Consider the following 27,036-nt stretch of genomic DNA (forward strand, 5'->3'; position numbering starts at 1 on the left):
AGGGGGAAGAGGTCCATCGCCTTTATTTTTCTCCACCTTTCCTTTCTTTTCCCTCTTTTTTCAGGCCATTCAGGGGTCTGTATCCATGGTAGATGTGTGGGTTCAGAAGAGACCAGTTTGGTGGGCTGGATCCATGGCAGGGGTGTGGGTTCAGAAGAGACCATTGTTTAAAAGCAACATAATAAATTGTCATACTTCATTATAATAATTATTATTCCTAATAATTTAGCACACCAAAAATTCAATGCAAGTTCAGCTTTAATGAGAAGGAAAGGGCAGGGGGCTGGAAATTATCCTTTAGCCCCAGGAGGAATAAGCAAAGCAAGACAGTCCTGGTGAGGAACTCCTTATTTACTCAGTGAAGTCTACTTTCTTCATCTCCAAGGAGTTATTAAGCAGGATCCCTTCAGAAGTGGGAGTAGCAGAGAACAAGGGTATAGGAGGGAACATAGGTGACATTTGGACCCAGAGGTAAAAGATAAAGATCATTGGATCTGTGTCATGGTGGCCATTTCCTACTTGTTCAAAATCGCATTTGCCTCTCCAGAGGTCACCCAGATCTTAGTGGCATTTCTAGAAAATTCCTGATCATTTCCTCTTCAGTGCCAAGGGGTCTTGAGGGTGTTTGATGCAAGAAGGGCATCAAAACAGGGGCTGATTGTGGGCCCTCCTGGAAAGTCTCTCGGACAGATGCAGCAAGGCTTCCAGTTGTTTTTGCAAGACCCCCGTCAGGGTCAGTGCTGGGAGATGAGCCCCTTCCCACTGCTGGCCTGGAGGCATCCGCTAGAACGGTGTAGAATAGGTCACGATCAGCCATGCTCTGGGTGTTGGCCTGAGCCTGAAACAGACCATCAGGGAAGAGCAGTTTCAATGGGGACACTGAAAGCCCAACTCCTTGTCTGTGGCTGAACCCAGCAGGTCAAAGGACTCCTGGTTGCTAGACCAGAAGCACCTCAAAAGCTGAGCGATTGGAGTCTGGGCCTGATGACATCACAAGAAGACCACCAAGCCTTGAGCATGGGGCAGGAGGGTCTGCAACCAGGATGGGACTGAACTGGAGGGTGAAGGTGTGCAGGAGTTGCCCATTTTGCATTAAGGCCATAAACAGCTGGAGAAACATTTGGGTCAAATGGGCAGCCCTCCCTCATATCCCCCAATGGGGAGTTGATGCTTCTTTTGCTGGGGGCATTCTAAGATGTAAGCAAGTTTTCCACCCAAGCCACCCCCCACGCACCAGACTCTTAGTATCGGCCCCAACTCCATACGAAGAAGGAGCCATTTGATCCTGTCTCACCTTCAACCCATTTGGGAGTTCCTTGGTGTTCAGCCTGCTCATCTCACCCTGGCTGGGGAAACGAGGAGGAGTTCATATTTCTATATCTCTAACGACAAATTTTTCGAAGTGTTTGAAGAGAATTTCCAGTGCTTCTTCAAACATGTTGAGCTGGTCGGGGACTAGTGCCTTCAAAACCAGTGGTGGCTTCTAAAACTTTACACCTTTTCATGTATACCCATACATACAGACAGACATACAGACATACATCCTGGTGGCCTCCCTGTGAGCTAGCTGGCTCACAGCTAGCAGAGAGAACTGGTCCAGGGATGGTTACCAGGGAGGTGGCCGGCTGGATGAGGGTGGGAGCTGACTTACACCATAGGGGATGACACTAGGGACGGCTCCAAGGCTTCCACCACCACCGAGACCACCGAAGCCTCCACCAAGTCTGCCTTGGCCAGGTTCAGCTAAGCAGCCAAAGCCTGTTTGGGCACCAACGTTTCCACCTAAATTCAGTGTCTGTTGGCAGTGAGCCCCATGGCTTATGGTGGGGCTGGCTTCCAGGTAGACGTGCTTGGGCTGCAGTCCCATTGGGCTTGCCTGGGAGAAGGCCTCATTGACTATGGTGGGACTTGCTTCTGAGTGGACATGCATAGCATAGGGCTCTCAGGTGCTCTCTGACTGGGTGCAGGTGCAGGGATGTTTGCCATGCTGGGGCTTAAAGAATGGTGAGCTGCCTTATCTTCAGGCTTGCATTCCCTTTGGGTCCCCCCTTTGCCTCTTTCTTTACCAGGGGCCTCTGTCTCCCTGGCTGGGGGGGGGGGGTGGCAGTCCTCTGCTCAGTCCCTGCTGCTCACTGGGTGACATTCAGACAAACATAGTGGTTCTACTGGTACTACTGGACCAGCCTGGATTGGCCAAGCAGAAGTAGACAGACCAAGTGGTCTGACTCAGTATGTGGCAGCTCCTAGTTTCGCTCCGCTGGGTGGCGTCTGAGCTTGTGGGCAGCCTCTGGTGTGTTTGTCTGGGTTTTTGACAACTATAGGGGGTGGTTGTCCCCCTCTCCTGTTTGTGTTTGACTAGGCCTAAGAAAACTCAGAAGTTGGGAGGAAGATTCCCAAGCCCCCTGCCCCTTGCATACTGGAGCTCACTTTTTCCTCTGAGGTTGGTAATGAGATGGGGAGTTGATGGCTCTTATGGCCCAAGCTGAGATGATTATGAAGAGGAGGCTGCCTGCAGGGCTGGAAAAGGGAAGGTGTGGGGCGTCCAATGAAGGTCCACAAAGAGGCCAAACAAGCCCCGACTAGACTGAGGTTCAAGAGAGCCAGATGGCCAATGAAGGCCCAGGAGAACAAACGTATTAAACCTACTTTAATATGCCGCCCTGGGTCCCTTTTAGGGAGAAGGGCGGGATGCAAATAAAGTTTATTATTTGTTATTATTACTTCCTGATGTAGGACTGAATTTACAATGACCCACCTGTAGTTTCCCAGATCCCCCTGCTTCCTTTTTTAAAGATTGGTATGACATTAGCTGTCCTCCAGTCCTCTGGCACAGCGGCCCTTTTAACAAACAAGTAGCACATTTTTCTCAAAATGTCTGCAAATTCTTTCGTTCTTCTTGAGTTGATGCCTTCTGCGTCTGATGACTTACTGATATTTAGTTTGTCAAATGTCTGAAACGTCTTCTCCTTTACCCTCTATCCGACTTACAGGCCAATCCTATGCTTCCCAATCACCAAAAATGGCCACCGCTGTATCCAGTGGTCTCCTGGGGGTTTCCTGGGGGTAAGGAAACAACTTTCACTTACTGTATATTGAGCAATGGCAGCCCCAATGGGTCTTCCTGGATCTGCACCCACTACTGAGGGGGCCTTTTGGGCAGCAGTATCTGCCCAAGGTCTTCTGCCATGAAGACAGATGCAAATACAGAGGTCCTCCTGAGCTGGAAGGTGGCTATGCTGGTATTAGTCCCACAACATGCTCTGGATGGGAGTCCTCCTGGACCCACAACTGTCCCTGGATGCTCAGGTGGCAGCTGTGGCCAGGGGGGCTTTTGCCCAGTTTCAGCAGGTGCGCCGACTGCAGCCCTACCTGTGCCAGTTGGACCTGGCCTTGGTGTTCCATGCCCTAGTGACATCTTGGTTAGACTACTGTAATGCCCTCGACATGGGGCTGCCCCTGAAAATGATTCAGAAGTTGCAGTTGGTGAAGAATGCAGCAGCTTGGTTGGTGACTGGGGCTCGGCATGCGGAATCTGCTATGCCATTGCTCCAGGGGCTTCACTGGCTGCCCAGTCCTTTGCAAGGTGTTGTTTAAAGCTCTGTAAGGCATAGGACCAGGCTGCCTCAGGGATTGCCCGCCTTCCCCCACACATTCCTGCACATCCCCTGTGGTCATCAGAGAGGGCTCTTCTCAGGATACCGCTGCCATCTGAAGCCAGAGGGATGGAGGCAAGCTGCAGAGCCTTCTCAGATGTGGCACCACAGCTCTGGAACCAGCTGCCAGAAGATCTGAGAGCAGCTTCTTCAGTACATGGTTTCGGGCAGGGTTTGACGACCTCTCTGTTTCTTCCTGCCTTTGGGGAGGGAGGTGCTCCTTAGGGATCCCTTAATTTTTTTAACCTTTTAAAGCTTTTATGCTGCTTTATATTATTTGTTTCCTATCTGCTCATTTATTCTTGTTGTTTAAATTGTTTAATGGTTTTTGATCTTAATAATTTATTTTGACAGTCCTTTGTATTTACGCTTCACTGTAAACCAGTTTGGATGTTTAGAAGAGCGGTATAAAAATCTTTTAAACAAATATATAAATAAATAACTCATTCATTTAATTTCTCTGCCACCCCATGTCCCCTTTTATCTCCCCTTTCCCTGCTTCACCACCCAGCAGGCCAACCACTTTTCTGGCAGATTTCCTGCTTCTATCAGATTTGAAAAGGTGTTTATTATTCTCCTTAACGCTGTTGGCCATTCGCTCCTCAAAGTATTTCTTGGCCTCTCATATCAACATCTTACATTTCTTTTGCAAGAGTTTGCAATCCTTTTCATTCTCCTCATTAGGGCACGACTTCCATTTCCAGACGGAAGCTTCCCAGCCTCTCTACCGTAGCCATGCTGGCATCCTCCTGCATTTAGTCGAGCCCTTCTTTTCCAGTATACGTTTCATCTGGGCCTCTATTACTACCGTTTTAAACAGACTGTATTCACACTGGAGATACTGGTCTCTTTTTACCTTCTCTTCCATTTTCTTTCTAACTAGTCTCCTCAATTAAGGGAAGTCCGCCCTTTGGAATTCAAGGGCTTTTGTGCTGGATTTGCTTGGCAGTCTTCCCCCACCATGCACGGTAGAGTGGCTTATCCTAGGCTACCTTGGGTGTGTGACTGGGAGAAATTGGTCCAATTGGCTTGAAGCCATCCCTGCCTCAAGGAATGACTGACTTCATGCTATGGGTCAGAGCTTATGGATCAAAGCCTTGCAAGTTGGATGATCAGGAGGAGAGAGAGCAAGAGGAAGCCAATTAGGGACACAGTCCCACAGGTGAGGGGGACAAAGTCAAGGTCTGAGACAAGGAGCCTCTGAGTCACCTGCTTCTAGGACAATACGCTGCCCCCAGTGTCCTGCAAGTGACACTACACCCATTTCCCAATAGGGGTTTTTGTTTTACACTCACTGATGATTGTTGAGTCCATTTTCTAGGATTCCCCCCCCCCCCGTTCCTTTCAGCCCTCACACCATGGCAAGTCCTGTCCAAACCTGCCCAATATATGCATTGTTGCACATCATTCTTGATTACCTGGGAATTGCTCCATGACACCCACCAGCAGCTGTTTTACATCACAGAATTCCCTGATTCTGCAGGTCAGCTCAGGAGGAAAAGCCACAGGATTCCCAGATGCTTCCTTCTTCTCATACCTAATGTGGAGGAGGAAAATATCTGATCTCATAATCCATCCAATGGGAATTCCTGACTGGAGTAAAAGGACGGCATGGAGGAGAAGAGCAGGAAGCCTGGAGGCAGGACAAGAGCAGATGGGCGTGTTCAGGAGAGGAGGCTTCTCTAGCTATGGCAAGGCAAATGGATAGAAAATATGGCTGGTACCTGTGTAGCTGAGCAAAGGGGACAGAGGTCTGGCATGTTCAAGTGGAATGTCGTAAAGAGAGGACCTGAGTGGAGCACTGGAGGGTGGAGATTCCTGCATTCTCTCCCCAAGAACCATGAAAAAGCCATGTCCTTCACAGACCATTCCCAGCATCAGGTGACAAGGAGGGAAATGAGTGGGATCCACGTACCTCTGCAAGGGCCTTCTAACATCCTGTGGGGGAAGAGAGAAGAAAAATAGGTCAGAGCCTGCCCAGGCAAGTCAGCTTTCTCACACCCTGCACAGAGACCTGCTCTCTAGAGCTCTATCTAGAGTTGGCAGTGATCCATCTTGCACTGATGGATATCAGTGAGCCAATCCGAGGGCAACCCCACAGGCATTCTGAGGGCCAGGGAAGCTGTGGATGCCCTTCTAAGTGCCAGAAATAGTCACGTCAGGGAAAGCTGCAGGTGACTTATTTGTCTCTCAGAACACCTTCAGAGGGAGGCAGTGTGAGCGAGGATGGCACCTCCAGCTGGGGGTGGCACCCCTGAATGTATAACCCCAGTTGCCACAGTGGCTATGAACACCACTGAGGAAAGGGCTCTGTTGGAGCTTTCCTTGGTGTTGTTGAAACCAAGTCGCTCTGGTCCATGCTTCCTAGTCACTCTTATCTTCCTCAGAGGGAAACTGAGATATGTGCAGGCTTCTAGCATTATGCATTCCAGATGCCCTATGACTCTCTCTGCACAGACACCAGATGATGTGCACTGGAACACCACAGAAGCCCATTAGTGGGGTGTGAGGGTAGCAGGACAGAACTGAGCAGAATGGGGAGAGATCAGTTGTCAGGAAGGAGACATGAGAACAGGTTCCAAGATCTTTGGGACCTCCAGGCCTCAGTGAAATAAAATGAACTTCCTTATTTCCTGTTCATAAGAGAGGTCTTTGTCCGCACCACACACTGAGTCCCTTCATTCTTGTGTAGGCCAAGGAAGCACAGAGCAGTTGCTTTCCTTCTCCTGGTGAGGAACCTGGGCTATTTCTACCACCCTCTCACCTGCAGGAGTTCACTTGCTGGCTGCTGGCATTTCTCCTCCATCTGCTGGATGAGACCTTCAAGGGAGGACAGTTCCTCCTTGAGTCTGGCCATGTGCTCCTCTCTTCTGGTTGCAATTTCCTTCTCCAGCTCTTCCAGCTGCGAGAGGAGAGACGTCTTTTGATCTTCCAGAAACTGGTGCATTTGGTTGAAAGCAGCCACTGTGCTTGTCTTCTTCTCTTCTATTTGGCCCTAAAACAGGCAGATGGAAAGCGGAGAAAAGGAGAGAAATGTCAGGAATATTGTCAGCCTTTGCGGGGAGGTGGTGGGAAATCTCTAGTCAGAAACATGGCAGGAAGAGATTCTCAAGGAGCTGGAGGGAAGTGGACCTGACATGACTGGGGAGTTCTGTTGTCTCTTCTGTCTTTTCTATGACAGTGGACAGTGAACAAATATCAGGATTGTTGTCAGTTCATCACCGCCACATAATAGGTGAGTGAGTTGGTTCACCTATGGCTCAAACCTATCTATACAGTGCACCATTATAGTAGTGGTCAGGAGGCTGCACACTGCTGATAGACCCCACAGATTAGCCATTGACATGCTAGGAATGGATCGAAACCGGAATCAGGCTGGGGTGGGGGCAAATCAAGTGCAGATCTCAACCGCACTAACATATATACCAAATCCAGAACCCCTGTGCCAGCCCAGACATGCCCACAGAAGGCTCTTCAAGATTCCTTTGAGAAGTCCCATTGGGGATCAGGTGGTGGCCAAGGAGGTAAGTAAAATCTTCCTTAATTTACCTTTCCTGGCCAGCTGGGTTCCCATGCGGGCACTGTGTCAGTGAGGAGAAAAGGAGAGAAATGTCAGGAATATTGTCAGCCTTCAGGTAAGTGGTGGGAAATCTCTAGTCAGAAACAAGGCAGGAAGAGATTCTCGAGGAGCTGGAGGGAAGTGGACCTGCCATGACTGGGCGGTTCTGCTGTCTCTTCTGTCTTTTCTATGACAGCGGACAGTGAACAAATGTCAGGAATATTGTCGGCCTTTGGAAGTAGGTGGTGGGAGATCTCTGGTCAGAAGCATGTCGGGAAGCTGGAGGAGCTGGAGGGAGGCGGATCTGCCAGGGTCTCCTCCATCACTGTACCGTCACCACCGCCAGGTAACATGCGAGTGAATTGGTCCTCCTATGGCCAAGTCCTACCCATGCAGTGCAGCATTGCAGCAGGGCCCAGAAGGCTGCACTCGCCACAGATCGGCCACTAACTGAGTTCTGCTGGTGCTAGGGATGCGTCGAAGCAGAGATCAGGGGAAAATTGGACATATATACCAAATCCAGAACCCCTGTTCCAGCCCCAGAAGGCTCTTCAAGACTCCTTTGAGGAGTGCTGTTGGGGATCAGGTGGTGGCCAAGGAAGTAAGTAAAATTGTCCCTTATTTATCTTTCCCAGCCAGCTTGGTCTCCACCCGGACACTGTGCAAGCAGCCTGGCACCATTCAGGCCAGCCCAAAATAGGGTTGGGCTGCTAATATTTGGCTCAGGACTGATTAGAGGGCCAGCCCTGCAAGGAAGGGCACTTCTGACTTTTTGCAGGGATCAAAAAACTGTGAGCAGCACAAAACAGACAAGACTCCACCTTGAGAACGGCCTTTCACAAACATTTTTGGAGACATGAGGCTCTTTTGACTCTTCCGTGTTTCATGCTGCAAGTTTACAGAGATGGCTTCTAGTGGCTCTCACTTCCAGTGCAACAGGGACACTTACGAGCAGGTCTCGGCTTGCCTCTTCTGTTCCTGCTTGACTTGCCAGAATTCTCTCTCTCTCCTTCCTCAGGACTTCCAGGCGGCTGCACAACTGGTCCTGAAGCAAAGAGAAAAGAAAAGTTTCTGGTTGGACGATCTTTTATCTTTTGGGGGTGGGGTTACTACATAATGTTGCTCCATAAGCATGAGAAAGCAGTTGCTGTCTCTCCTGGCCTCCCATCTCAGTGCCTTCCACAGGTCTCTGGGCTTCATGTCCTACAAGGGAATTTTACATGAGCACAAACAGATTGAATGGACTCTAAGATCCAAGTGCAATTTGTGTTGAGCCCTTCCTGAGGTGAAGGGAAAGAATATCCTTCACCCTTCCCTTGTGTCCAACCCAACATCAGGACTGCTGCTTTTAGAGCAGTGTCGTATCCTAGAGCAGGCAAACCTTTTTCCTGCTCTGGGGCTTAAGCACTCCCCTCAATGGCTTCTCTCCAGAGCAAGCTGCATGTTACACCCATCATTAATCCTGAAGGTTTGTAACCACTTACCTTGAATTCCCTGGCAGCCTCTTCCACAAGAAGGACTGTATTCGATTGATGTTCTGGGGATCCCTCACAAATCAACTCCTTGTCTTCCTTGCAGAACAGATGGAGATTTTCCTGGTGTCTCACACATAAATCCTCTTTTCCCAGGTAAAATGACAGACATTTAATTTTTTCTACTACATTTGCCAGTTGCCAGTTTGGCTGAAAATTCCCTTTCTTGATTCTAGCTTTGCAAAGGGGACACTCCAAGTCCCCCTGATCTTCCCACACCTCACAGTAGGTGGTGATGCAGCCCCTGCAGAAGTTGTGACAGTAGTCCAGGGTCACCAGGTCTGTCAGATACTCCATGCAGATGGGACACTTGAGTTCCTCCTCTACCTCCAAGGTTGGTGAGGCTGAGGCCTTGGCTGATGACGACTCCAGGGATGGATTCAGGCAGCTTCTGAGACCTGTACAGGGACAGCAGGTGGGTGTGGGTGAGTGACAGAAGAAATACCATATGGGGAATTTCACAGGCTGCACATTGCAGAAGATACACTGGTCAAAATGCCCTCTTCTCTGTCCTCCATCATATCTGGTCACCCTTGTTGGAAAATGTGGGTTAACCCGGAATAGATGGGCATGTGAGAGAGGTAGAGATTTACTCCAAGACGAGAACTGCACTGTGCTCAGGTGAACAACAAGAGATGGGAAAATTTCTTATCTAGAAAAAAGATTTTAAGAACTTTAGCACAGAAAAGAGCAGAAAAACAGATTAGATTAGATTAGATTAGATACAATCTCAAAAGAGGGTCTTAGCTATGCTGGCTACAAGCTGCCCTCTGCATTGCCTTCCCTCCAGCAGCTGCCCGGGATGAAGCTATAGAACAGGCAAGCAGAGCCAGGAAGAGAGTGGTGCAGCTCAGGCAGTGAGGAGCCTTGCTGAAAGGCTGGAGCGGAAGCTGGATCTCAGGTTCTTTCTTTCAAGGTGGAAAGTATATCAGCTCTTTAGGACCCTGGTTCAGCTCTCTCGTCAAGATCTGCCACTGAACAGCTCCTCAGGCTGGACCTGAGGACCTTTTATAGGCCTTGCAAGGCCTCTTGCTGAACCTGAGAAACCCAGTCTTCAGTCAGGTCTGGGACTGAATGCAGTTACTGGTTAGTGCACAAGCTCTAGAAATCTTTCCGAACACCCTGCCTGAATGCTTTCTGGGGAAAGTAGTTTGTGGAGGTATCTGAGAGCTGTTAGGGCTCCCCTTAACAAATGGCAGTCTCTAGAAAACTTTGGGGGAACAGACGTGCATTGGAAGTGGTAAAGCAACCCGGAATAAATTTCTTTTGCACTGTCCAGTTTGTGTTGTCATGACCCTGGCCCGCTGGAGGCCCAGGCCCCAGGGGTTTTGTCCCTCTGCCCCCTCCTCCTCAGGCCTCCCACTGCCCCAAGAGAAGAGCCAGGGAAGCGGCTCGTTAAGGGAAGCGGCTCGTTAAGGGAAGCGGCTTGCACCTGCAGTCTCAGCCATAGCCATCTCCTGCGACCCCTGACGTGGGGAACCAGCAGCTGGCAAGAGGGCAGACTGGAAATGAAGTGCCGCTGAGGCTGGGCGGAGCAGTGCTGGTCGCTGCGAAGTGGTTGCCATTCTCCTGTGTGTTTATTGGGTGCTGTGGCACAAAAAAGGTTCAAGACCACTGGCCCTCTCTTTGAAGGCAAAGAAATGGAAGAACATACTCTTGCTTGACTGTGTTGGTGGGGAGAAATCAGCACATGACTTGACATTCAGTCTTAAGAACTGAGAGCAGGAAGATCTTCACAACCCTCCCTGCCCCTCGCCCTGGTCCAGCCCTCTCTGCAAACCGCCCTCTTCAATCCCCTGCCCATAAATCCTGGATCATTCTCTCCCTTCTTCTTGACAGGCAAGCACAGGCTGAGGCAAGTTCTTACTTTTGCCATGAATAGTTCCAGCGTTACAGGAAAGGGCAGTTTCAGGTCTCCTGGCAGCAGGCACCCCACACTCCCGCCGCTCCCCTTGGCTTCTTCTGGGAGAAGGAGCTGCCACTTCCTTCTCATGCCTGCCAATGCGTGTTGGTGCATCGTAAGTTAGGACAACCCATTTGATAGATAAGCCACATTTCCTCACACATGTAATAAACTTATGAGTCCAAAGTCTGATCAGAAGCTAATAATATACGGCACTGCCCCCAAACTCCCATGGCACACCTGTAGACCATCTGTGGCACACCAGTGTGCCACAGCACAGTGGTTGAAAATTGCTGGTCTGAAGTGTACACAATTCACAGAACAACAAAGCGCTGAAAATGCTTGTCTGTTTCTCAGCAAGGACATTCATGAAAAGACTAGGAGCCCATCTGTGTTACCTATGAAGGCCACTGATGCTGCAATCCGATGAACGGTAAGTACCTGGGAGTAAGTCCTTTGGGACTTACTTCTCAGTAGACATCCACAGGATTGTGTTACACTTTTCAGATAAAGTGTTTTCCCCACTTGGCAGAGCACAGGGGGATAGAGGAACAAGGGGGAAAGGGTGTTTCAAAGGTTGAAGAGCAACGAGATGCAAGAGGTATAGTCGGTTGCTCTTATTTTGTAGATCTAAAATGTAAGTTGTATGGACTCTTAGGATGCATAACAGCAGCAATATGAGCTGAAGCTGTTTTCCGAGAGATACTCCTGGAGAGTTTGAAAACCGCAGCTCTACTTGCTCACGCAGAGGCACTGCAGGAAGGGGAGCGCAGGGCGGGACAGGGGAAAGCATGTTCAGGTCACTTGGCAGAGCACAGGGGGAAAGAGGAACATGGGAAAAAGGACATTGCAGAGGTCCAAGAGTGACAAGATGCAAGTCAGTTGCTCTTCTTTTGTAGATTAAAAATGTTATTATAATTATTATACAGTATTTATATACCGCTTTTCAACAAAAATAGTTCACAAAGTGGTTTACAGAGAAAAATCAAGTCTCCAGTGGCTCCCTGTCCCCAAAGGGCTCACCATCTAAACAGCTGCAGAAGAACAGCAGCAGGCAGCCACTAGAAAAGGCACTGCTGGGGTGAGGTGGGCCAGTTACTCTCCCCCTGCAAAAAGAGGAGCACCCACTTGAAAAAGAGCCTCTTGCCCGGTTAGCAGGGGCACCACACGGACTCTTACGATGCATAACAGCAGCAGTGGCGTCACCAGGGTCCGCATCACACGTGTGGGAGGCCTGCGCGTCACCCCATGCAGTGGGCACGGCAACGTCCCAGGTGGAGGGTGTGGTGATGTACCATCGCCCTGCCCCCGCTGGTTTTTTTGGCTGTACCTTTCGATAGAACACAGATATTTCAATGGGGTTTGTTTCACTGCATTCTGCACGAAACTACACATTGATTGATATATAACATGATGGTCTTATTCTTACAAACGGTGATTTTAGTGATTTCGGTCACTAGTGGTGTCACCCCCCCCCCCCGGGTGTCAACTTACTAACACCGTTTTGCAGCAGTTCTCAAACTTTTAGCACCAGGACCCACTTTTTAGAATGACAATCTGTCCAGGACCCATTGGAAGTGATGTCATGGCCAGAAGTGACATCATCAAGCAAATTAAAATAATTATAAATAATTAAAGTAAAATAAATAAGGGGGAGTCAGCACTGTTCCACCAAGTGAATTTTCTCTGTATCCTGCCTGCAATACCCCTCCCATGCTGTGTACGTGAAACCTCCTGATTTTAGAAATGGGCTATGTCAGAATGCCAATGCAAAGGAGGGCACCAGGATGCAGTTCTCTTGTTATCTAGTGTGCTCCCAGGGGCATTTGGTGGGCCACTGTGAGATACCGGAAGGTGGACAAGATGGGCCTATGGCCTGATCCAGTGGGGCTGTTCTTATGTTCTTATGACATAAGGGCAATGCAGCTCCTAGGTAAGGAAACAAACATTCCCTTACTTTGGGGAGGCCTCTGTGAGTGCCACCCAACTGCAGGATACAGCAAACATCCCATTGCCACTACTACGCTAGTGCTGGAAAGTGGGTTAGGATTTGGGCCTAGGGGAGGTTGAAGGGCATTCTTTCCCTGATCCATTTCAGGAAGGGCTGAACACAAACTGAATGCACATAAAGACCCAAGTGCAATTCCTGCTCCTGTAAGACACCACTATAAGATGCCAAGTCCAGAAACCTGCCCAGAAGGCAGTGAAATGCAAGGAGTAAGCAGATACGTCAACTGCTTTCTCATTCTTATGGAGTGTTCTAAAGCACCTTTAGATAGTAACCTGCCCAACCAACCCTGAAAAAGAATCCAAACAGAAATGTTTGCTTCAGGACCCATTGTGTAGCCATCTGGAAGATTTGAGGAAGGAGAGAGAGAGAATTCTGGCAAGTAAAGCAGAAACAGAAGAGGAAGGCCAAGACCTGCTCTTAAGTGTCCCTGTTGCATTGGAAGTGAACAGCTTCTAGAACCCATGTCTGTAAAAGTGTCATATGAAAGGAAGAAGAGTTAACATGGCCAGAACTCCCCAATCATGCTCATTTCAGGCCAATCTAAAGGTGGAGTCTTGTCTGTTTTCTCCTTCTCACAGCTGATTTGGTCTTGCTGCAAAAAGTCTAATGTGCCCTTCCTTGCAGGGTTGTCTCTCTAAATGAGTCCCAGTGGGTGCATAGCTTCACATTGGAAGAATCAACTCACTCACCTGTTACCTGGTGGTAGTGCCTGTGTGCTGATGCAGGAGACCCTGCTGATCCGCCTCCCTCCAGCTGCTCCAGTGTCTCTTCCTGCCATGTTTCTGACTAGAGATTTCCCCCCACCTCCCTGCTAGCCCGACAACATTCCTGTAAGGTGAGGGAATTTTTATTTCCTCACCTTGGAGCTGCATTGCTCTTATGTCTGTGCTGGAAAGTGGGTTAGGAAGCACCCTAATATTTTCATCACTGGTCTGCTACCAGTTATAATTAGAGCAATAATCATGAACATGTATATTGATATATAAGAAGAAAATCAACACCACTGGTAATTGGTTGTTTGTTAAGAGGTATGTGTCCAGAAATAGCAATAAAAAATCATAAAGCTGGCATAACATATACAGCCACTTGCCACAAGTTCCTTTGCTTCAGGTGTCTGTTTCCATTATCCTGCAGGCATGGTTCTGCTTTTACTTATTATGGACTATTTCTATGTTATTTGAGGTGTTTAAGAAATAGTATTGCTAGTACTACTTCATAAGTGACAGATCCGAGCTAGGGCTGCAAGTAAAACCTGCCCTTACGGACTTAGCACTCATCGTCTCATTAATGAGATGGAGGCTTGCAGCAGAAGTTCAACTTGGTGTACCACAGCGATTTTCCACCAATATGCCATGGCACACAGGTGTGCTGTGAATGGTCTACAGGTGTGCCGTTGGAATTTGGGGGGTGATCATTTATTAGTAGGGCCAGTAGGGAATGTGAGCCCCCACCAGCAGTATGGTGTGCCTTGTCAATTAAAAAAAACAACAACTAATGGTGTGCCTTGACAATTTTAGTCTTGCAGTGTGCCATGAGATGAAAAAGACTGAAAATCACTGGCACAGCATGCTGCAAAATACACAACACACCCTCTCCACTATCTCCCACTCCATCCCATCCCATCCCATCCCACTTAAGTTACAGTCCAGGGAGTAAGACCAGCCAAGCTGTCCACCCTACTGGAGCAGTCAAGCAAAACTATACAGTGGGGTGCAGAAAACTAATTATGGGGAAGCATCCCACAAACATCTGGCATAGCTTAGGAAGCCAGATGAAGGATTCAGAGCCCCATCCTCTGCCTGCCTACTCAGAAGTAAGTCCCACCAGTCAATGGGGCTTCCTCCCAGGAAAGTGTGGCCAGGACTGCAGCATGGAGAGGGCAGTGCTTTCTCTAGCCAGCCTCACATCACCAACCGTGGGGTGAGTAGCCAAGCCAATTCCCTCGCTGCTGCGTTCATCTTGGAGGCTTCCGTGCCTCTTCCTCCTCCTCCTGCTGCTGCTCAGACAGACTGAAGCTGCCCACCAATGCAGCCAAGTGCCTGCTTGTCTGCCTATTCAGAGGTAAGTGCCGTTCTAGTTCATGGAGCTTACTCCCAGGAAAGTGTGGCACAGATTGCAGCCTGAAAGGGGAGATGTCAGGATGCCCCCGCCTGCTGCTGCTTCTGGTCCATTCATTCCACAAGGGGCAGCCGGAGGAGGGCAAGAACAAAAGGCTCCCCCGTGGATCATGGACCCCCCAGGTGGTCTGGGGCCAGGACAAAGCTGCTGCCTGTTTCCCGGGCGCCAAGGCAGCTGGAGGGGAAAGGAATGAGGCTGCACAGGCAGGCTGGGCTGTGATTCGTGCTGCAGGGCTTGGAATGGCCACCAATCCACGAGCAGCTGCTGCTCCAGCCCTTCTCCGAGCATGCTTGAAAGGACAGAGCAGGCAGCAGTCCCACAGCCCAGCCCAGCCCACAGCTCGTTAGCAAACGGTTCTCAGAACTGCTTCCTATAATAGGTAGGGGTTCTACAGAACCAGTGAGAACCGGCTGAATCCCACCACTGGACGTATTGTATGTTTGGCTGTGGAATAACATCCCGTCCTTATGAAAACCCTACTCAGGTAAGTGTTAAGCCTCCGCTTAGTGGCATCCAATCTATTGGGATTCCTACCCCCTCTCCAAACCTAGGGGGCAAACACGACCAGAGGATAGAATTCCCAGGACACTATCACATTCAAATCTTGCTGGACCTGAAGCCTCCAGGACAACGATGTACTCTGGCTGAGCTTGTTTTCACCTAGATGAAGGACTACCTGGGGAGGTGGATGGGAATTCAGATATTCAGCAAATGCTGGTAGCAGTTGGCTCTATTTCATGCCCTTCTTTGCTTCCCAGTCAACGCAGGATGTCCAGGCCAAGCTAGGTGCTGAAGCCATGCGAAATTGCTTATTTCTGTGCCCCTCACAAGACGAAGTGTCTGCAAAGGAGCACCTGCACCAGATATGCCCAATCAGGACCTGCCAAAAGACCTGCTTCTCTTTTCTAATGTAATACTTAAGCACCCCAGACTGCCTCCTGTAAATCCTCTAAATGGCCTCCCCTGAAAGCCCCAAACTGGCCACTGTAGAGCTGCTCCAATCTGTAGCGAAGGTCTGGGTGGGACTTTTGCTCCTTCTGAAGCTGCCTTTTATCCTTGGATGTTCCATCATCCAAAATGCAGCTCAGCTGTGAGCTGCCATGTTAGCACATGACCACTCAAAGTCCCATCAAGGTCAAATGAAGCTCAAGTGTCCATCAGAGTCTCCATTGGCCTTGGTGGATTACAGCTGTACAACCAGCCCTTCCCTTCCCAGAGTTGTCAAACAGCTGTCAAAACATGGGAATCACTGTCATCCACCTGATGATCTTCTGATCTTCCATTGCAATGACCTGCCAACAGATCCCAACCCACAGTTTGGGAACCACTGCCTTAGCACATCACTTCTGGTTTTTCGGGCAAAACAGGAAGCAACATATTAAGACCTTCTGAGGCTGCATGCAGCATCCCTGAGTCTCAAACACCCTCCAGATAGGACCAGAACACAGCTCCAGTCATGTTCTGGGGGGTAATTGCTGTAGGAGCAGCACCGCCACACCCCCAAAACTTTGCCCAGAAGCACAGCATCTCCTGTGCCTGCCCAGCTACAGAAGGAGCCTGTTTTGACATACAAAAGGGGCTTTCAAGAGTAAGTGGTTCAGGAAGAGGCTCAATAGCTTGTCATGTAGAAAAGACTGGGATGAGGGTGACAGAATTTATTGTAGCTTTGAACACACAAAGGCTCAGGCAATTCAGTTACTGGCCTAGATGGTGTTTGTTTTACAGTTAGCGAGGAAATGTCTTTGGGCACAATCCTGCCCTTCACTTAGGCTGGTGCAAGTCCCTTGTGCTGTCCCAGGAGGGTCGCAAACATCGCAAAGCACCTCCTTAGGAGGAAGGCGTGCTCAAAAAGCGGGGGGACAGAAGGTGATGGGCGGCCCCGGGCCGGTGGGGAGCTGTCCATGGACCACACTTTGAGCACCCCTGATGTATGTGAGCTTGCAAGCTAAGCTAGAAACTACTTTATTCCTCTTTTGAACTTGCCTCCAGTCTCAACCCCTCATATAGATTTGGGGAAGGCATCAAAGCTTTTTCATTCATTAGGAAAGGATTTATGTGAACTATCCTGTTAGAAATGGTCAACGTTTATGCATACAAGTTCTGAGCATATTTTCAGAAGTTCTTGTTAGACAATGTAAGACAATGAGGGCACAATCCTAACCAGGTCTACTGAGAAGTATGTCCTATTTTGTTGAATGGGGTTTACTCTAAGGAAAATGTGGTTAGGATTGCAGCCTGAGTTGGGCAATTATGCCTTATTTAAGAAGACAGTTCAAATCAGCTCAGAATCCAGGCAGAGCATATAAGGCCCACATTCAGAGTCTTAAAGGAAAAAAATAAAGTATAGCCCAGTGTACTCCATGCTTTAAGAATCCTTTCTTTCAATGATCAGCTTTCAAGGCAGAAAGCAGAGTTTGCTACTCCATACCTCTATGGCCAAAGCTTTCGGGGATTAATAGCCCCACAGGAAAAGGTAGGAAGCAGTGACGATTCTGGCTCCTGTGCTGCCTGGGGTCAGGATTAAAAAATGCTGGTCGTGTCTGGAGGCCTTCTGAGGATCTGAAAATATCACTTCCAGTTTTCCAAGAAACCGAAAGTGATGTTTTAAGGCCCTCTGGAGTGCAGCCTCTCCAGCCCTCAGAAGGCCTCCAGATGTAGAGGCAGTGGAACTTGGTGACCCTTGGGGCAGCACAGCTTGGGGGGCTGCACCGCCTCAGCTGGAAACACTTGCACCCGTGGACCCACCCCTTGTTTAGCTCCCACGTCCCCTGGCAGGCACATGATTGGAAAAAGACAAGGTCTACTGCAGAAATCTTTCAGATGCTGAAACACCACAGAAGCCTCCAGGGGATCAAAGTGCCCCAAACCAGAGAAGAACGGGCAGGAAATGGCAGAGAGAGCTCAGCCTCCACTGTGATGATGCAGGTGCTGTGGCTTCTGGTAGCCCAACACAGAGGCTCTTGATTCTACGCTAACCTTTGAGTTGCCATAGAATCAAGTAGCCCCGTTGTGGGACTCCTCGCTTTAACCAGGGGAAGGGGTTGAAAGTGCCACGGCCAACCGCTTGTTCCCTGAAAGCCTCTGGCCCACTCATCTGAACATGACCAGAACTGTGCTCTGATTGTGTCTGGAGGGTGTTCTGAGGGCCAGAGAGGTTGAATGAATGAGCCCATTCATTATTCACTCATCTAAGTTCCATCTCTAATTTATTGATTTAAATTTTATATTTAAAATTTTTTCCGGCCCTACACACCATGCCAGATATTTGATGCGGCCCGTTGGCAAAAAGTTTGGAGACCCCTGCTTTTAGAGTAAACAATTGTAGAACGGGAGGATCTAGGAGGCATAGCAGTGCACCCGTTCTGAATGAACCAGGCAAGAAAAACAGTCAAAACTAGGTTTATTGAAGAGCAGAGGAAACAAAGTAATAAGCAGAGGGAGTGCAAAGGACCCAAGAGAGGCATTTATCCAAAGCCAAACATTTGGGGGGTGGTACGGGGATTATCCCCCCACAGTCAGCTTCCAGTTGCATCTTCCACAGTTAGCACCTCTGCTGTGCTGGACATCTTCCCACCACATTCTTTTCAGAACTTGCTTCCGGATGGAGAGTAAAGTGCGCAGGTGTTTGCAGGATAGCACAAGCAAGCAGAAAAACACAAACCACCTTGTAAAAACCACTTTAGTCGCACTTCACCTCCACTTTCCACTACAAAACACCTTGCACATCTCTGTTGAGCCATGATAGCCACCTATTTGCTCACCACTGATAAAATCATGTGCCTCCTGCTCCTCTTTTGAACATACAGCAAACTTGAAGTGCAATCCCAGGCATGCAGGCAGGTCTATTCAAAAGGAGTCCCCACTGAGTTTAATGCGTCTCCCCCAAGGACTAGTATAGGATGGCAGTCTCAGTGTTTGCTGACAGTGTGTTAGGCACTGAGCACAACTTAGAAGTGAGTGACACAAACCCTCCTTAGGAGGTCATGGTTCTAACTAGGAAAAACCAGAAAGTACTGTAGGAAAACAGCCAATGGTTTCTGGTGCGACTAGATGGAACCAGGATCTCCAAAGATACTTAGGAGTTTCCACTATCTAGAAGTAGTTTTTACTAGTTGGAATAATTAGTAATGCTGATTTTTGGTTGTTATTGCAATGCGTGTGTGTGTGTATATGTTTTATTATTATTATTATTATTTTTATTTTATTTTATTATTATTATTATTATTATTATTATTATTATTATTATTATTATTATTATTATTATTATTATTATTATTATTATTATTATTTCAAATCACAGAGTGATACAGGAGGAAGAGGCATATGGGAGAAAAAGGGAAGAACAAATTGCAGGCCTCTTTTTCTCCTATGTGGTCCGTGAAACACCTGGTGGGACGCCAGCACAATAGCCTGTGGCAAGGCATTCCGTGGATTAATTAAATAATTGGGTAAAGAAATAGTTTCTTTTGTCTGTTCTAATTCTCCCAACAGTCAGTTGTAGTGGATGTCCCCTGGTTCTGGTGTTTTGGGAGAGGGAAAAGAACATTCCTCTACCCACTCTATCCACCCACTGCATAATTTACATCTCAGTCATGTCCCCCCCTCCCCTCAGGCACTTTTTTGGTAGACTGAAGAGCTTTTAAGATATGTAAAAATCAGGAAGCAGATCAGCAAGATATCAGCCACACAGTTCCTCAAGCTAGTTACAGGAGAGTGTATTTGGAAGGAGCGGGGAATGCATCAGGGTACAGTTGGGTTAGACACGGCATGTTTCATTTCTTGTCCAGACAGGGCCCTTTTGAAAGACCGCCTTAATCACTAGTGGTAATAAGGGGGATTGTTTGCATTACAGTTGTCAGTATTGCAGCACTTGGTAACCACTGCAATATACAGATACCTCATTGTTTTGTTACATTCATTGATATCAATCATCCGAGTGCAGCCAGCCTCCCAGGATGAGCGCTTGCTAGCTGAATGGGAAAAGAAAGCAATTGGAAATGAGGGGATTAGTAAACATCACGGAAAGGAGTTGGAAGAAGGGAGGGCAGCCCCATCTAAGTCCCAACCTAGCTATCCCAGTTGACTCAGTTAAGGCTGCTGATTGGGGGTAACAATAGCTTACCTACGTAGGATGCCCTTGTGAAACATTGTTCCTGTCCACAGGCATAGCAATCAGTATAAGTCTCTCCTTCAATCTCATGCCTGGTGTCACGGCACCAAAGACCCTGTGCTGAAAGAAAGAGAGAGAGTGTCATGACAGAATGGAAATGTGAGCATCTCATAGATTTGGCTTTTTTTGTATTATGCTTCCTAATGCCTAAGGAAGAATACAAAATGGCCCAAGCCAGCCTGCCACCCTTACTGGTTTAGCAAGGCCTTTCTCTGCAGGTTTGGGGGGCCTCATTCATAAGTGACCTGACACTCCTTTTATTCTCTTCCTCTTGATTTTTCTAGGGAAGGAGCCCTACCCTGAAAAGTCAAATCAGACACTGAGGATTACAGGCAAGAGTGCAGGTGGGGTCTGGTCACTCATATGCCAAAGGTGCACTTTCCCGAAGGGGTTCACCTCTGTGCCTGGCCACCCCTCACCTGGCCTGCTGCTGTTGCTCCTACGCCCTCCCCCCACCCATGACTCTGTAGGCATCCTGTGATGAACCAGATGATCAGGTACGGAACAAGACCAGCTTGTACTCCTCCTTGCTGGGCCATTCCTGAGTGCCTGGCCCTGAGCCAGCCAAAGGGAGGAAGGAGCTGCAGCCATCGTGGACGGTGGACTCCCTGGCACTCCTGCAACAGCCACACAAAGGAAAACTCCTCTCTGTCTTGTTGGGTACATGGGGGGAGGCAAAGCTGTCAAGCAGGTTAAGAAAAGCATATGGTTTTTGCACAAGGATCACCAGAAAGCTGCTGAAAATGTTAAATAATTATACTATCAAAGCAGACACAACAACACAACACAACTCTGGTATGGCTGATGGTGTCTTTCAGTAGGATGTGCTTACAGCAACTGCACTCGCTTACACTGACATTTTACACCTGAGAAACTCACCAACTATTTTGAACAGATTGCACAAGAAGGACAAGACAATAGCTATTCACTAGAATTGGGGTGAGAGTTTAAAGATATGGAGGGGGTGAGCAAACATGGTATCAAGCAGCAGAAAAAAATGTACGGTAATGGATTTCCTTTTTTGAAAAACAGCTGTTTTCTCTGAAATCTCTTTTATTTACTTAGTTATTTATTTATAATTAGCACACACAGACATATAACATACATTTAAGAGTGCTAAATACCATATACCATTACTCATTAATCATACTATATCTCATATTCTACTGCTCATCTACTTCTGCCTCTTATTAGTTTCTCCATTTATTGATATAATATAAGCTGTCTTAGGGGTCTTTGATTCAAACTTTACATTATACAGTAATTATACTTTGTAATTGTTTCAAAAGTGTACTAGGAAGGTGAAATAGGAGGTATAGTGTCAGCAGATGAAGCCACAGCCATTGCCCAGGCACCCTACCAATCAAAACAAATTAAACCATTTTTGCCCAGTGTTGTATATGCACAACAGGAATCAAATGTGTGGCCTACGGCCTGGGCAGAAATGGGTTAAAATAATTTTATTTTTTCACAGATTTCAGGTGTTGTTTTTTAATAAAAATGAGAAGTACAGAAAGTGTTGTTATGCGTTTTTATTTCGTTATCACCCACCTCACCCAATTGCTGCCAATTTGGCCCTGTGCCTAAGGGGGTCCCGTGCTAGGATCATATACTCTAGTCCTGTGATTTTCAGCCTTTTTCAGCTCACGGCACACTGACAAAATTGTCAAGGCACACCCTCAGATTTTTGACAATTGACAAGGCACACTGCGCTGCTGCTGGGGGACTCGCATCCCCCAGTGGACCTATTAATAAATTACCCTCCCCCAAACTCCGAAGGGATTCTTACGAACCATTCGCAGCACACCAATGGTTGAAAATGGCTGTCTTACCTGCAATTTTATATTTAAAATGTACTTAGATCCATTTGGTCCATTGACTCACATGCACTTTTTAAGCATGCATTTTAACTGCATTCCATTCTACCACAGAGATATAAAGGTGAGAATAAATATTGTTTCTGTCTCTAAGATTACACAGACCTCAGCTGTGAACCTGGGGCTCTGCCACAAATGTTTCCAGTTGGGCCTGCAGCTCCTAAGACTGGCCTCAGGGTTAACTCAGTAGTCTTTGCCACCCTCCCAACACAATCTTCTCTCATGGGAAACATGTTCTGAAGCATCTTTTGATCTGGAAATGCTTTGCAGACACATCTGGACTATTCCAGGCATGACCTGCTTTTCCCTGCCCCCCCCCCCTTCCATTTACTCACCCACAACACCAAAAAGCAGAGCAGAGAAGCCCAGGAGAACAATCTTATTCATCTTCTCCAATTGCAGAGGTGGAATTATCCAGGAGAATCAGGCAGGACTCTAGTCTCTCTGAAGGTCCCAGGTGCCTCTAGGCAGGTGCAGGAGTCCAATTTATACTCTGAAGGGAACGGGTAATGCATGCAAGGTGAGGGCGGGCCTCGGCATTCTTCTGGGAAGAAGCACAGTGTGATGATCGCAATGTATCTGATTTGTCAGCAAATACACAAAGCTCCTTCTGGAAAGAATAATAAATAGTTCTTTGTGAAACACAATATTGCACCATACCCAGCCAGGAAGCTGGCCAAGTGCAAGTCAGGTCTCCAAGGAGTTGTGCTCACTGTCCACCAACCCCATTGAGCAGTGGAGACAAGTCCAAGGAAGACCCCATCCCCACTGAATATTCATTTCTGGTTTTCTTGCCAGAAACGCTGTCCCCAGAGACATTCCTGTACTAGCCCTGCCACTTGCTACCTATTTCAAAACAAAGTCAAAATACAACTTTGACACAGGATTTTAATTTCATTATTCATCTGCTTTGCAAGATTTGGATAATCTGTCTACTTATTCAAGACATCATCCACAGAATCCATGGGAAGAAGCACTGAGAACAAAATCCAGGGCAAGAGAACAACAAGGAGGGGGAAGTGATTCAACAGCAAAGGCCAACCAATAGGAAGGTCTTTCACTGAAGAAGAAAGTTCCTGACAGGTGGGGGCCAAAGGGAGGGAGTTCCAGCATAATGTACAACATTCCACCCCTATTCAATGTCAAGTGGATACGACCCCCACCATGCTGGCTCCAAAGGGCAAACTCTCAGTGAAGGAAAAATTCCTTCTTGGCTCCTGCGGGTGACCCACTAATAATAATAACTTGGTATTTATATGCTGTTTTTCTGGTCATCTGATTACTCCTCTACATAAGAACATAAGAACAGCCCCACTGGATTAGGCCATAGGCCCATCTAGTCCAGCTTCCTGTATCTCACAGCGGCCCACCAAATGCCCCAGGGAGCACACCAGATAACAACAGCCCTCATTCTGGTGTCCTTCCTTGCAACTGGCAGCATATTGGGGCACAACACTTTTCACTTCTCTCCATTGTGAAAATGGCCCATTGACACCCACTCTCTGTTTCCTGGTCTTCAACCAGTTCTCAGTCCACGAGAGGACCAGCCCTCTAATTCCCTGACTGTGGAGTTTTTTCAGTAGCTTTTGGTGAGGGACCGTGTCGAACGCCTTCTGAAAGTCCAAATATATAATGTCTACGGGTTCTCCTGCATCCACATGCCTGTTGACCTTTTCAAAGAATTCCATAAGGTTTGTGAGGCAAGACTGACCCTTACAAAAGTCATGCTGATTCTCCTTCAGCAAGGCCTGTTCATCTATGTGTTTTGAGATTCCATCTTTGATGAGGCATTCCACCATCTTACCCGGTATAGATGTTAGGCTGACTGGCCTATAGTTTCCCGGGTCCCCCCTCTTTCCCTTTTTAAAGATAGGCATGACATTTGCTATCCTCCAATCTTCTGGCACCATGGCCGTTTTGAGGGACAAGTTGCATATTTTAGTCAAGAGATCAGCAACTTCATTCTTCAATTCCTTAATAACTCTTGGGTGGATGCCATCAGGGCCTGGTGACTTAATGATCTTTAATTCATCAATGAGTTCTGAAACATCTTCTCTTTTAACCTTTACCTGACCTAATTCCTCGGTCAGGAGGGGTCATGCACTCTGGAGAGATTGGAATATTTTTACCTTCCCTTTCAACCTCCTTCTAACCAGCCTCCTCATTTGAGGGAAGTCCTCCTGTCGGAATTCAAGGGTTTTTGTGAGAGATTTGCCCGGTATTCTTTCCCCGACGTGCATGTCGAAACAGATCGCAGCATGATCACTGTTCCCCAACGGCTCTGTAACATTGACATCTCTAACCAGGTCCTGAGTACTGCACAATATTAAATCCAGAGTCACCTGTCCTCTGGTGGGCTCCATGTCTAGCTGCTCTAAGGCACAGTCATTTAGCATGTCAAGGAATCCGGTCTCCTTTTCGTGACCGGAACACAAATTGACCCAGTCTATATGAGGATAATTGAAGTCCCCCATGATTACAACCCTGTCCCTCCTTGAAACCTCCCTGATCTGTTTCCTCATTTCAAGGTCCCCTTGCGATTTCTGGTCTGGAGGACGATAGTACACCCCCAGTATTATATCGCTCCACAGGCCTGGTAAATTAACCCACAGAGATTCTACAGTGGAGTTGGACCCACCTTCAAACTCTATTTTGCTGGATTCTATCCCTTCCTTAAAATAAACGGCCACCCCACCTCCAACACGCCCATGCCTGTCCCCCCTGAAGAGTTTATAGCCCGGGATTGCGGTATCCCACTGATTCTCCACATTCCACCAGGTTTCCGTTATGCCCACTATGTCAATGTTTTCGGTTGTCACTGGTAGAGGGTGGAAGGGTACTTGTTTGCAGTACAGCTGGGAGGATGGTGGGCTATAACAACAGCTCAGAACCACTTCCCATTGGTTCAAACTGCATGAGAACAGCACCGTTCGGCCTCCACCATCTGACAGTCATCTCTTCCAGGAACTAGAGAATTGCTACTCACCACATACTTGGTGGATACGATAGTGCCATTGGCCATCTGCTTCTTCCTCTACCCTAAGAGACTTCCATGTTTCTGTTCAACCAGATTTGCAATACCTGCACTGTTACTGATTCATGTGTTCTTTTTAGAGGGTGTCATTCTGCTTTTTCAACTTTCTGAAATCAAGCAGGATGATGGTCTATCTATAGGTTTGCAGTACAGCAATATCTTATTACATCATCTAAAGGGCAGATGCTAAAGGTTGATGTGGAGTATGTCAATCATTTGAGTATGTCAATCATTTGAGAAGACACAATGTTCTCAACATGAGATTCCTCCGTCCAAGAGAAAGGCGTCTTCAGAGAACTGTGTGATAAAACTTCCTGCTATTATGAGAACTAAACAACTCTTTCGCCAACTAATTTAGTCTGAACTCTCTTCATTTTACGTGATGGGAACTTACACCACTGTGTGCTGACAAGCAAGCACAGACTCTGTGCCCAGGTGCCCTCCATATGGAGAAAGCTGCCTCTGGAAGAAAGTGGATATGTGAACGGGTGCAGTTTTTGTCCCTTCTCTGGCACCAGATCCAGAACTACACATCAGGCCTCCCAACCCGAGCCGGGTCTTTCTACTCTTTGCTGGCTAAAAAGACAGCTCAAACTTGAGTAGTCCCATTGTGGGGCCTGCTCCCTTACCCAGGGCAAGGGGACAAATATCCCCTTTTCCTGATGAGAAGTCGGAGACTGCCCAGCGCACTCAGGTTGTAGCCATTTTGGTACCACTGCTCCTCTGGTCATAGGGTAGCTCAGGACTGGGCTGTAACACTCCAATGTCTGAATTATCTCTTGATGGTTTCTATTTCAATACAAACCATCAGAATCTGCCAGCTTTTATATCGTATAAAACAGCTTCCCAGACTTTTTAGCTCCAGGACCCACCTTTTAAAATGAAAATCCATCGCAACTCACTGGTTCTGAAAAAGAAAGAAAACCTGGAGGGAATTCATAGTGCGGGTCTTTTGGCCCCAAGGCTGCTAGAGACCTTACATGTAGTACGTGTGTGTGTGGGGGGGGTGTTTGCTAGACCAGCAGTGCTCAACTTGCATCCGCTGCATGCCCAGAATGCAGTCCCTGGCATGACTGGCACTTTCAGCTCCTGAGCGCTGCAGGAATTCTTGTCCCCAGATTGGCTGGTCTGGCCAGTCACATCTGTGGTGCAATGCCCCAGCAGGCATTGCACCCAGATGTCCACCAAGATGCCACTTGCCAGAGCATCACGTTGTCCCGATCTGGGGACATGAAATCCTGCTGCACTCTGGAATGGTGAGTGCCAGTCACGGGAGGAATGGATTTGGCTGAATGCCAGATCTGGCCCACGGGCCACGGTTTGTGCAGCACTGTACTCGACCCTCTCTAGAAATGGAGTTCAAGGACTCAGACCTTTACCGTCATTCCAGGGTACCCAGGACTGAAGAGCAAGATGTTTGGTGAGGGACTTCCAGACCACAAAAAAAGGCGGAAACTGGGTTCACACGTGATCTGTGGCACGCCAATTACTAGAGAAAATAGGAAAATGAGGCATTTTAATTTGGGGGTGTAAAGATTACCTCATACCGCAGTTTAGCAGTTCAGCTATTATTTTTCCTGTAAACCAGACACGGGTGCTTGCAAAGCTGGTTTTTTAAAAAAGTTTCCAAAACTTTTTGCGACCCACCAAGAATTGGCTTGTGACCCACCAGTGGGTCCCAACACACAGTTTGAGAAACACTGCTATAAAAGATCATGCTTGTCCATATGCATGTGTTGTACAATATGAAATGCCATCAAACCCCTACAGAGGCATATGAAGGTTATTTGTCACCCAGGGCCCATAAATATTTGGCACCCCCATTCTACACTTAGGGCTCAATCCTACAAAGTGCACGTCAGCTTACTGCCGGCACACACTGTCACAAATACGCTGTAAGACACATGTGCGGCCCTCACCACTGCTGCTAGTGTTCCAGGACGGGGAGGAGGGGGATGGTGGGGAGGAGGTGTACTGGGGAGGTAGTGGGGCAGGAGGGCCAGCGGCCCAACACAGAGTCTCTTGATTCTACGCCAACGCTTGGGTCACCATAGAATCAACTAGCCCCATTGCAGGGCTTCTCGCCTTACCTGGGGGAAGAGAATGAAAGTCCTCTTCTCCTGAGGCGCTGCTGTTGCTGTCCAGGTTGCACCCAGGATGCAGTGGTAGCTATTTTCGG

At 48.0% G+C, this 27,036-nt stretch overlaps 1 protein-coding gene across 4 annotated transcripts; it reads right to left on the minus strand.

Annotated features, from left to right (window-relative positions):
* Positions 1 to 332: 332 nt before the first annotated feature.
* LOC136641298 (tripartite motif-containing protein 10-like) lies at positions 333 to 26,327 on the minus strand. 4 transcript variants are annotated; one of them, XM_066617011.1, is made up of 10 exons: positions 26,237 to 26,327; positions 22,159 to 22,433; positions 19,899 to 20,006; positions 8,697 to 9,142; positions 8,162 to 8,257; positions 6,418 to 6,648; positions 5,569 to 5,591; positions 5,072 to 5,190; positions 2,989 to 3,057; positions 333 to 838 (listed from the first exon to the last, which is right to left on the minus strand). In XM_066617011.1, exons 2-9 carry the CDS (start codon positions 22,208 to 22,210, stop codon positions 3,011 to 3,013), a joined length of 1,122 nt encoding a protein of 373 aa, XP_066473108.1. In that variant the 5' UTR covers positions 22,211 to 22,433; positions 26,237 to 26,327; the 3' UTR covers positions 333 to 838; positions 2,989 to 3,010. The 4 variants fall into 4 exon arrangements, with proteins under 4 accessions (XP_066473108.1, XP_066473106.1, XP_066473110.1 ...); XM_066617009.1 differs by lacking the exon at positions 333 to 838 and having other exon boundaries at positions 2,625 to 3,057; XM_066617013.1 differs by lacking the exon at positions 333 to 838 and having other exon boundaries at positions 2,625 to 3,057; positions 22,159 to 22,316; positions 26,231 to 26,327.
* Between the last annotated feature and the right edge of the window lie 709 nt (positions 26,328 to 27,036).

This window comes from Tiliqua scincoides, chromosome 2, assembly GCF_035046505.1.
Source record: "Tiliqua scincoides isolate rTilSci1 chromosome 2, rTilSci1.hap2, whole genome shotgun sequence".
NCBI lineage: Eukaryota > Metazoa > Chordata > Lepidosauria > Squamata > Scincidae > Tiliqua > Tiliqua scincoides.